The 12,296-nt window shown below is 39.1% G+C and overlaps 1 protein-coding gene across 1 annotated transcript; it reads right to left on the bottom strand.

Annotated features, from left to right (window-relative positions):
• Positions 1-1,302: 1,302 nt before the first annotated feature.
• LOC125024407 (C-C chemokine receptor type 1-like) lies at positions 1,303-6,198 on the bottom strand. Its single transcript, XM_047612143.1, has 3 exons — positions 6,009-6,198; positions 5,627-5,801; positions 1,303-3,033 (listed from the first exon to the last, which is right to left on the bottom strand). Exons 2-3 carry the CDS (start codon positions 5,788-5,790, stop codon positions 2,175-2,177), a joined length of 1,023 nt encoding a protein of 340 aa, XP_047468099.1. The 5' UTR covers positions 5,791-5,801; positions 6,009-6,198; the 3' UTR covers positions 1,303-2,174.
• Between the last annotated feature and the right edge of the window lie 6,098 nt (positions 6,199-12,296).

Genomic DNA, 12,296 nt, shown 5'->3' with positions numbered 1-12,296 from the left:
CTCATCAATAGACCTGCACTTTGTGGTGCTGTCTCTGTATTTGTTATTGTGAAGTATTTTTTGTAGAAAAAAAGATAATGGTATGCCTACCTCCCACAGAGTGTTCTTCAGTTGGTGGGATGTTGTATAGTCTTTCTGGAGTCTTTCTTTACTGTGGAAAAGAGCCTCATCCATCGGGCCTTTTTATGTTGCCGAGCTCACCAGATGGTTGATTTGCCCATTTTGCTCATTTACCTGCTATCTCCCTGATGGATTTGTTTTCTTTTAGCAGCCCAAGGATGGCTTGTTTTGCTTGCACTGAAAGCTCCCTTGAATGGGTGTTGGGGGTTTACCACAACAGTTTCCCAATGCAAATGCCCTATAATATGAAAACAGAAACAATGTTGGGGGAAAATCCTGTTTTAACCCAGAAAACTCTCTTTTAATTTCCACACCTGTTACCCACCTCTCTGACAATTATGGAGAGTTTTATTTATAGCAGCAGGACATTTTGTCATTTAGGTTGAGAGTTTGGCTGAATTTCCATTTCACCATTTTCCCATTCCATTAAGGAAACGCAGCATCGACAGATTTGATGCATTTCCATTCCCCCTAGCAATGCGCAAAACCCAAATATAACAATAAAAATCTGTTAAAGGACACACCTACATTTCTAAAAATCTGTCAAATACCGCAAAATATGCTCTTATGAGGTGTTTTTTCAGACATGACAATATAACAGTTTATCTCAAAAGTGCAAAGGGAACACTTATTTCACCGGTGTCACCGGAGATGATGCAAGGGGTCAGCTACTGATGAATGATGAATGAGACAAGCTAGCCAAAGACTGAAGATGAAAATTAAGTATTAAAAGGGCTGTTTGAGGTTTGAAGACTTATAGGTTTAGAGTAGATGTTTATGCTTAGGTTAGGGGTTAGAAATTAAATTGCATTCACCATGGTTAATGATATCAGGCACAGTCACATAGCTTTAGAGGTTGTAGTTCAAATCCAGTCAAAATATATACACACTTTCTCATTGAATTGAATGAGAAGGTGTGTCCAAACTTTTACTGGTAGTGTAGGTTAAGGTTGACAACCTTTAATTTTGCACAGGGATCATTAGGATGTAATCTGCCTGGTGGGTAAACAATTTAATCCTTCATCTGTATGGGCTGGATTTACACTGTATGTCATACAGCTCTGACGTGCCTTTTTTTTTTTTTACTGGTGCACGTTCCTTACTGTTTTTTTTCCTTCGGAAAACATTCAATTGTATCAAACTTTGTATTACATAAAAAAAATTAATCGTCACAATACATTATCATTTCTGTGATCAACTTTAATTTACACTGAGTGTATCTGATCAAATATTTACAAAATTCTGAATCTGAAAAAGGTTAAATACTGTAAGTGAACTATGATGTGCATGGAGGATTTATTGTTTTTGATCAAGCATTCTACATTACAATGTATTCCTAAAATATGTTTACAGATGATAGCAGCTTTGTTTCTTCTGCCTCAAGTTGTTCCACTTTTATCAATGGCTTAATTAATCAAATTTTGACTGCTAGGAGATAGGAATCATCTAAGCCAAGCTAAAAATTAATACCATACAAATTCCTGCCTTATTATGTAGAAGCAGTCCAACTTGACACATATTTTGCTTTGGTTTGCAAGAAGAAAATATATCATATGTCAAGTCTAGGGTACAGAGAGAGAAGGAGTGGCATGTCTTTCTGAAAGGAAATGTCTGTTGGTCTCTGAATTATGTTATAACACTACAGGAATCCTTGCTTTTAGAACATTTGACAGGACTTCAATGTTGCTAATTGGCTTTTAATTTGGCTTTTTTTTTACTAGAACAAAATCAGCCAAATCAAAATTCAATGGAGTGGAAATGTTCCTGGATGTTAGGTCATGGAAATCAAAAGATCATTCCAAGAAATGGTTTTAGCCCACATTCATTTGGCAATTTGAAGAAATGTTTCCTTCAGACTCTCCAAGTAGCTTCTTCAGTTCTGAGCTTTAGAACTGAAGAAGCTACTTCTATGAGTGGCGTATCATCTTCAAGAAACTCAAAAAGTCCTAACGCCTTTCTTTCGAGGATTTGGATATGCCATGACCTGGGCAACTAAGAACCTTCACAGACATATTTCTTCAGACTCACTCCAATCTATGCTTTTCTTCCCATCCCTAAAGCTCATTTTGTGTGCTTTTTGTGGACATGTTGGTTCTGCTGACTTGACTGACAGAAACGCGCCTCCTTAGGCTTGGGAAGTATTTCACCATCAGCTGCAAGAAGTAGTTCTGAAATTTTTTCCCAACAAATGTGTAGAAGATGGGACTGATGCAAAAGTAAATGTAGGCAAGGTTACGCGTGATGTGAATCGCATAACCCAGTCTCTGCGAATCTTCACAATTACTGTTATTTTCTTCCAACAGCAATATCACATTGAAAGGTGTCCAGCACATGAAAAACAACAGTACAATGACGAATATCAGCCTGACTGTCTTGAACTTGGTGGCTATTCTGGATGAAATGACAGTGACTGCAATCCTGACATAGCAGTAGATAATAACAGCCAGAGGAAAGACCAAGAAAAGTAGAAGCTGAAGGTAAAATCCAGATTTTCTCAGCTTTTCCACATTTATATATTCAAAATCACCAGGATACTCATCACAGTAGGTTTTGTTGTCAAGAGCAAAATAATAAGAGGAGTAAAGTATCATTGGTCGGATGCATGCCAAACTACTGACCAGCCAGACCACAGCACAGGAGATCACAGCATAGCGTTGGTTCCTCACATGCGACGCACTCAAGGAGTACACAACTGCAAGGTGTCGGTCAAAGGTCAGAAGAGTTAAAAAGAGGACAGAGCTGTAGAAGCCCAGGTAGTACACACTGCTGATAATCTTGCACATAGCTTTGCCGAAGATCCAGGTGGAGAGCTGCATGTAGACTCCCATGAAGGGAAGGCTGCTCATGAATATCAGGGAGGAAAACACCAGGTTCAGCAGCAAGATGTTGGTCACAGTTGTCAGTCTCTCAAACCTGCGAAGTGGACAATTAAAAAGCTGTTATTAGAGAAAAAATTTGCCATTAGAGAACATCCCAAGCCTGGGCATAAGCACAACTACAGGAGTCGTGCAGCCCACTTGAGCATTCCTGACCTCCTGCTGCAAGTTAAACCATAAAAGGACAGTTGTTGTTAAGTTGTTAAGTTACACTTAAATACATGAATTAATATACTGTAATTGAAATGATGATTCAGGACATTATTCAGATATTTAGTTGTGCATTTCTCGAAAGGACTGTCTTGTTTTAATGACTAAAAAGTAAAAGTACTTTTCTATCTGGTACTGAACTCCTATCCATTAATTTACTTATCTTGTTATGCATGCATTGGTTTGCTACCCATAGCATGTTATTTGTCTGCTTCTGATTTGCAGAGCTGCATACTACTTAGACGTAGACTCGGACAGACTTTATTCATCCACAAGGAAAATAGCTCAGTTGCACACAAAAACACCCTTGAGAGACACACGTAAAAAGAAAAGTAGGTGAAGATATATATATATAAAAAAATACAATACAATAAAATAAAATGAAATGAAATGGTATGAGCCAAAATGTGTAAAAAATTGTATATCAACAAATGTTCAAGAAATACAGAGCAAAGAGAATATATATTATAAACTAAGGAAAGATTAATGAGGTGCATTAACATGAATAATGTGGAGTTATTGGTTACAGAGAGGTGAGTTGTTGTACAGCTCGGCTGAATAGGGTATGAATGACTATGGGAGCAGAGGTGAATCAGTCTGTTGAAGATTGAGCTCCGCTGCCCCTCTAAAGTCTGGTGTAGTGGATGAGACAGATTGTCCATGACGGAGACCAGTTTGTCCAGTGTCCTCCTCCTACTCACCAGCTTGCTTTCAGCGTATCCAGTCACCGTACCATCCCTTAGCTATGCTGCTATAGGCCTTGGTGCTGAATGACTTCCCATGATGCACGGAGCATCTGACCTCCGTCGTCTTCTCTCTCTCTATCAGCGGATGCAACTGTGTGTTTCTGATCTACAGAGCTGCAGACGTTTAGGCAGTAACGGAGTAATATAACGCGTTACTAACTATATTTTGGTAATATTATTACAGTTACTGAGTCCAGTAATGTGTTACAATCAGAGCTGTCGCACAGGCGGAGGTTTCGAAAAAACAACACAGGCGCAACAGCCGCAAATAAAGAGGAGGAGAAGAAGAAGACGGTTTTAAATCAACAGAAGAAGAAGAAGAAGAAGGCAAGATGGCAACAACTGATTCAGCGCTTTCTAAGTGGTTCTACTCGCACTATTGTGAATTTGTCACAGAAATTGATAAGAACCTCACAGTAAGGTGCACTTTATGTGCTGGCGAGAGGCCGAGGGAACTTTCTGCGGCTAAAAAAATAGTACAAGTAACTTGAAGAAATACCTGGAGAGAGTGCACAGCAATCTTAAGCTAGAGGCTAAACAACCTCTTGCTAACAAACAGACGGAAGATAACGGCGCAAGCAAATCTTAACCACGAAAGATGGATTTCTCCAGACCAGAGATGAAGATGTTTGACCTAGGAGAAGTGAGAAGACTGGGGGCTGAGTGTGTCGTGCAGGATGCGGGAGGAACAAGATGATGCATACATCCGTGATGCGTGTATCATCTTGTTCCTCTGGCTGCTCTCTTCTGCTTTCTCTTGTTTACTGGCCTCAACCAGATGGGTCACATCCTATGAGCTCGGTCCTACTCATAGTTTATTTCAGTTAACAGGGAGTTTTTCTTGCCACAATTTTTCTGCAGGTGTCAGGCTATGGGTTCTGTGAAACTCCTCAAGTTTATGAATCCATCAGATGACTATTTCTCCACCATTTGTTTACCAGTATTATCTGGAACAAAATCAAACTTCTGTGGGGTTTCTTTCTTTGCCTGTCATTTAGTTTTTGAAGACACTGCAGAGCCACCATTTCATTAGGTTTGGATATGTTTATATCTAGAAAATTTTGTCATATGAGCTCGTTACTGAAGTTATGGTCCTGATTAAATGTAAATACAACTTATGCTCAACATTTTTCAATAATTGCCATTAAATGCATTCATTCATTTAGTCGTTAAAAGACACTAATCAAGCGAGTCTGTGATGGGTAACAACCACAGATTTTTTCTGTTTAAACCCCAACTCCCCAAACGGAAGACTTGGATGCAATATCTTCAAGAAAATCTACAAGTCTTCAGCTGCCTTTGTTTTTGGACACTGCTAGATTGCTTTGCCTTAATGTGCGTGTCTCACAGGAAATGTGAAATGTCATCAGCAAAGTCACCATTCACTGTTCCCTCTCCCACAACCCTGTTGCAGCAGTATGAGACTACGCTAATCCTTACAGACCACAGTTAGTCATGGATGATGGGAAAAGAATGCAGATTGTCCGCACACAAGGACCGTCACAACAAATAACCATAGGCGTTGCCAAATCAGCCGTGAATTTACACTTAACTGAAAATTTCGCTGACCTGTTATCACCGGCATGTAGCTGAATCGGCGAAACAGTGCATTGTGTTTGTGCAGTTAAATGTTTTAAATAAGCGACAGGGAGATTTTTTGTTCTCTCCACTCACCTGTGGATGATGACCAGGACCAGCCCGTTTCCAAACAGACTGAACACAAACATAAAGTAGTAGATGACGGATAGCTGAGCTCCGAAAAAGTTGTCAGCGTCCCTGTTACATATCACAGCTGGTGTCTCGTTGTAGTCAGGGTAGTAATCCGTTGTCGTTTCCATCTTTACTAAATCTGTCACAAACAGAAAATGTGGCCTTTAACCCTAACATTCACAATTTGATACTGTTACACAAAAGGCTGCATGATTATTCATCCTTTCTGGCTGTTTATTGGAAATATTTTTTAGGTATATAAATAAGAGAATTAAAGAGCAAGAAAAAAATGTCCATAAGTTAAAACTCCAAGGAGTCTAATAAAAGCAGAGGTTTGGTGACTTACCGTCTTACCACCAGAGAGGCTTCTGCTTATCGTATGTCGCTGAAGGACAGAGTGTGTCTGACTCAAAGAGCGTTCAAGTCACTCCTTAATAAGTCAGCGAGTTAGAGGAAGTACAATGCAAGTGTCTTGCACATGGTTGTGCGGGTGTGGGTGAGGAGTGACTCAAAGCCCAACATAGCAAAACACCCCCTCCACTAAAGTTTAGGCTCTGTTGTTGTCTGCATGGCATATTAATATATGAGGACTGCCCAAGGAGAGTTTAGATGGATCAAGCTATAAAGGACAGAGAGAAGAAGACGGAGGTCACACTCATATCAGTCCGTGGGCAATGCGTGTTCACAGCCTCTCTAACAGGGCTCAGCTCGGATCATTTTATCCAGGATGAATCTGGATTGGTACATCGACCTAAGTGTGAAAGCACCCTCGGAAAGAAGATAGTCACTTCATAGAGAAATAATGAGCATTGCTGTTACAGCGAAGGGTGCGTAGAACAAAAGAAATTAACATCAAAATACACCTGAATCAGCTTGGGCAGAGACAGACAGACAGACAGACAGACAGACAGATTCATGTGACCATGTTCACTGACCACTTGGTGGTCCTCAGAGTAAAAAGCCCAGTAGGACGTCTTTATGAGGTTGTCACAGCGTAGCTTATGTGTTACAGCCTGTGATTAATACTAAATGATAATCGCTTACTTTCTATTAACACACACACACACACACACACACACACACACACACACACAAGGGTGTAAGGGAGGTACATGAAGTACACTGAGTAATTGCAATGTAAAACAGCTGTAAGACTCCCACTTTTGGTGGCAATTGTGGAGACATACACAAATCTCGTATATTGTTTGCTTTTTATTGTTACGTATTGTTATGTATTGTTACATTACTTATTATAACTAGTTTTATATATTGACACATTAGCTACACTATTATTATTATTCATAGTTTATTTTATTTGAAAAAAATAACAGCTATCTTATCTATCTTACATCTATTTTTCTTTTGCTGAGCTGAGCTGAGCTACTGGGAACAAGCAATTTCCCTTGCGAATCAATGAAGTCCAAGTCTGTGTCTAATTAGAATACTGTTAAAATATTATTGTAAATGAATGTGTTCGTTTTATCATCTGCACTGAGAAGCATTGCTTTTTTTGACATATTTCTGCAACAGATGTTTATGTCTCTATATTTGAAAAAATGGAACTTATTTGCTCACCCCTCAGTTATTGTGAGCTAAACGAAGGCATCTATGATTTTAACAGTAGTCCTCAGAATTCAGTCGGACCTGATGTTTATACGATCGTTAACACAGGGGAGAATGGAAATCCTTTTTCTGCTCTGTAGTAAGTTACTTCTTAAAAATGTTTGCGTAAGAGAGAGGAAGCTCTTTTTCCTGCGAATGAAAAGTGTCCTTCCTTTACGACAAGTATAGTTTTTTTCTTTTACCCATGTTCAAAAGGAGCACATAAAAACCTGAAAGATCTCAAAATGTTACGTCATTGGAAGCAAATATTCTAATTCATATGATACCAAAAGATACCTGAAGTAAAAAAAGTAAAATAAAATAAACAAATAAAATAATGTTAAAATAAGGACATTTCTATGATCAGGCACAATATTGAAACAACTGAAAGGAGACGTTAATAACATTGAACATCTTCAGACAATTTACTGTTCTGCTGGGAAACTTTTGAACTTCTCACTCATTCAAGCAGATGTTACTTAGACATGCACCACCCACCTAGACCACAGCAGACCAGCTTCCCCCATAGCAATGACTACACTCTGTCACACTTACTGTAAGTTGGCGTTAAGCCCAAAATAAATTGAGTACAGCTCAGCTACTACAGGATTTATGTGTATAATCTGTGTGTCACAACAAAGGCAACACATCTAAGTTTACAGTAGAGGAGTAAAAATCGGTACGTTGGGTCAGAGTAAATGAAGATTTTTATGTTCCTCTACTACTAAACATGGTGTTAAGATGAGACAAGACATGCCTTTATTCATCCCACAGTGGGGAAATTCTCCTTGACAGCAGCAGACATTCAACATCACAAACAGGGCACAAAGTGCACATATGGGTGGACTAAAAAAAAAAAAAAGTGTGTTCCTGGTGGAACTATTGTAGGTCTGATAACTTCTTCTGGGCAACATAAATATCACAAAAACATACGGTGGAATGAAAACAGGACGCACTTTATTATTATTCATTTAAGTTCTGTGTTTTTGCACAGGAAGGGAAGTGTCAACTTCCTTATATGTGCAGACATGCTTAGGCAACATATTTGGAATAGTGACAGGGTTAGACCATTTCAGCTCACAGGACAGTTTCAGTTGCTTGCAATTTTCTTCAATTCATGCAGCAGCAATACGAATCAAGACGCTTTCGCAGAAACTACAGCCAGCGCTAAGAAAAGACAACTCAACAGGAAGAAGCATTGTGTAAAACCCAACTCATACAAAAAACCCAACTGTTTTATTGCAAACAGTAACAGGAGTCATAATTAATGCAACTCTGGTAAAAACCCACTGCCATTTCTCTGCTGTGTTACCAGGCACTTAGCATTCAGCACAAATATTTTTATTTTTTTTTTTAAAAATGAAATCGAACTTTTCTTGGTTGGTGTGTGAGTTGCGAAGTGCACTTAGCATTGCTATATTATATGCATTTGTCAGAAAAGTTTGTCTAAACTGTGTTTTAAAAAATAACAACATATTGCATGGGTTCTTTATGTAGATTTCGAAAGATACAATTTTGTTTCCTGTTTTTGCAGAAGGGTGCCCAAGGGGATTTTTTTTTTTAAACTTATATCTTCAAAACAATCAGAGGTTGAGTTTTTTTTTTTTTTCCCTAGTTGTGAGCAGAGAACCTGTAAGGTCTCAAGTCTCAAAACACAGCAGCGTGACACTTTGTCCCCACAGAGAGTACAAACGTATTCTGAGGCAAAGAAGATTAGGAAGATTCTTTTCAGCTTGAAGAGAACTCGTAGAGGGATTTGCACATTAAAAGTCGCTCGAAAGGCACGTTTACAATCTTAAATGAGGGGAAAAGCTGATCGGTGCTCACTGGCTAAACCTCACTCTGATCTCGGTTAAGGGGCCCTTCTCCTCCATTCTTTGCTCTCACTCACACAATGGAAATACTAATTGCGCATTCGTACTTTACTGCTACTGACTACAGCAAACTGCAGAAGCAGATATCATTTGTGTGTTTATATGTCTATTGAACACGGAGCCTCTTACAAGTGACTGTCAGCATTTCCTGTTGTAATTGAAAGCCCAGCCACTGAGGAGATGCTGAGCGACCACAGACTAACAGGAATTCACAGTTCTACAAAATGTGCAAAATGTGAAGTGACCACAAAAAGGATTAAAATAAGTGTGACAAAGTGACAGTGACAAAGACATTTTGTTTGACCACGAGGATGCTTGATCTGAAATAACAGATGTAAAGTCCCCTTGAATACATACAGAATACTGCTGATGTCACTCTTTCAGCTTTGAAAGAATGTGTTAAATATAAGAAATATGACAGCCCAGTGACACATCTGAATTCATTTTTCTTCACTGGGTGCATCAGTTACCGCTTAAATGCGGTTTTCTACCTCTGTGGAAGGTAGTCGGTGTAACCTATATACGGTTCATTTTTGTTTCTACTTCCAGCTCTACTTTCAATGACGACGACTGAAACTTTCGCTGAAATGTTGAAAAACATAAGTCAAATAAATGTGGGTACCTCTGAACCTCCTCAGTTAACCTTTCCTTCATATGTTCCGTCGTTATTGATCCAAAACAATCAATTCGCAGCTCTTGTGGCCTCCTTCGACACGAAGTTAAGTTTCTGGGGAGGTGCACGTCAGACCTCAGTATGCACGTTGCTCCACACCAACATACACACAAACAAACATGAACACACACCTGCAGCCAGAATCATAGACATATACATGTCTATGTCTATGCGCAGAATGCCAGAATAAAACCAGACTACTGGGGCTAATGTGGTGTAAACCCAGGGGAAACACTGCCTCTTCATAGGATCGCTATAGAATCCATCCACATCATACAGACAACAATAAAACGGGACGTTGCATTACAGCCAAGTATTTCATACATGGATGCCATTACTAATGCAAGAAACTCAGAACAATTCAAAACACAGACAATAAATCTCCTCTCCCTCACTGCAGCCACCAGTGCTACATACGTAAAATCCAGCTGAAGTATCATGTCGACCAAATGAAATGGCAAAAAGATAAATAAAAGATGAATGTAATTCATTTTACTCATGATTAAGAAACAATTTGGTTTTCTCCCTGAGCCTGTGAGCCAGGGGTACTGTGGTCTGAGAGTGGCTGACAAATCCTTTTTTGTAGTTGAACGACCCTTCTTAATGATGTCCAGCTCAAAAATGACTTTGACAGTAAATTCTCGACCAAATCCATTCCTTCTCCTCCTTCAGCAATTGTGCGGTGACAAAACAGCTATTAAATCAACACAACTATATATTTTTTTTTCGTCCAGGTTGCTAGCTTTGGCTGGCTAGCTCACTCTCTCTCTCTGTGGCCAGTCAAAGGTTGTCACGCTGATGACACCATACACCTGCTACCAGGCGTATGGTGTCATCTGCTCAAAATCTGATTGGTTAAAGCAACAGTCTGATCAACACTTATTTTATGCTGCATGGCCTGCAGAACTGATTTTGAAGGTCTCCAGGCAGATTTCTTTGATCCTAGCAACAAATTAATGCTGAAATGTGATTGGATAAGAGCTTTCATATGAAAATATGACCAGGGAAAAAGCTATGAAAGGAAGTGAACATGTCAAAAGTTGGGGGAGGTTGTAAAAGGGCTCAGGGCTGACAGGACACAGGTGAGATGCATGAGGACAATTAACGCAGGTGAGACAAATTAACAATCAAGAGACAAAGAGGCACAAGACAGGAAATCCAGAACTAAATAACTGAACTGAAATAAAACAGGATACACAACATGACACAGACAGACATGACAAAACAAAACAGGAAACTTCAAAACATGATCACAAAATAAAAGACAGACATAGAACCTTGACAGAACAGACCTTTAGGAATTATTTAATAGGTACTCCTGGAAAATATAATTAAGTCTGTTATTATTATTTATTTTTAGGCCAGCATAGAAGGTTGCAGGCATGACGTGAATACAGAAATCACATTATTTTGTGGAACAAATGATTGGAGCTGGGCCCAGTTAAAGAAGGTGCACTCAGTTGAACATGTGTCATTCTCCACCTCTTCTCATCATACATACATAAACTTTCTACACATACCCAGATGCTTGCTGTAACACTGGTATATAAACCACATACAGCAACAAAAGTCGTACCCTCGCTGCTGATGTTAGCGTTGGTTAGATGTTAGATTTTCAGATTTACCATACAGAACAAGACCTGGGTTTTGCACATGGTGAACATGTAGTGAAATTAAACATATTCTCTTTTTCGTTAAACAGAAGTCAATAGCCACCCATACCGAATCATTTTAATGTTTTTTTCTTATTGTCAGTAATAAGGGCTGCAGTCATCCCTTTTTACTAAAGCACTCTCCTTGGACCACCTAATGTCACCGTTAACGTGATATCAGAGTTCCCAAAATTGCTGGTTTCTCTCATTCGTCGCAATTCGTCTAAATAACTGGTGAAAAAGTGCCAGCAAGCTAACACGAAGGTGTCACAACTTCCAATGTCCAGTTAAAGGTAATAAAACACTGAACAAAGCTTTCTTAACTGTCATATGTCTGACACGTGTGTCTGTCTGGAATCTCAGTTTTCAGTGGACATGAATATTTAAAAAACGGTATACGGACAAGTAATTTTTTATCATTCATTTTTACATTCTACAAAAATGCAGCATGATCCTTCATAGAGAGGGCAGCGCAGGGAACTGACCGTGGATGGGGCACTGTGGAAGAATTGACAGAAAAGGAGACATAGAAGAAACTGAATCATTTTCTACTCCTCTTCTGCAAACCAGGCTACAGAAATAACAAAAGCAGCTGGCAATTTGATTTCAGTCCAAATCTATAGTCATTTCTAGTCAAAGGCAAAAACAGAGATACCAAACTCTATCAGTCTTCTTTTATAATGTAGACACACCATATCTTCACACAAAGAAATCCACAGTCTCTCTATTTGGTATTTGAGATCCCTGCAAAAAGAGGATTTGCTCGGTAAATGATATATTTATACAGCGCTTTTCTACCTATTGGTACTCAAATGGCTTTACACACACAAATA

The sequence above is a fragment of the Mugil cephalus genome, chromosome 18 (genome assembly GCF_022458985.1).
Source record: "Mugil cephalus isolate CIBA_MC_2020 chromosome 18, CIBA_Mcephalus_1.1, whole genome shotgun sequence".
Taxonomy (NCBI): domain Eukaryota; kingdom Metazoa; phylum Chordata; class Actinopteri; order Mugiliformes; family Mugilidae; genus Mugil; species Mugil cephalus.
Note: the sequence above shows the minus strand (reverse complement) of the source record. Positions and strands in the feature narration are given on the sequence as shown.

Excerpts from the sequence above, each read along its gene's own strand:
- LOC125024407 (XM_047612143.1), bottom strand. The coding sequence starts at position 5,790 with ATGGAAACGACAACGGATTACTACCCTGACTACAACGAGACACCAGCT. Across the intron at positions 3,034-5,626 it reads GTCCTGGTCATCATCCACAG|GTTTGAGAGACTGACAACTG; the intron begins GTGAGTGGAGAG and ends TCCACTTCGCAG.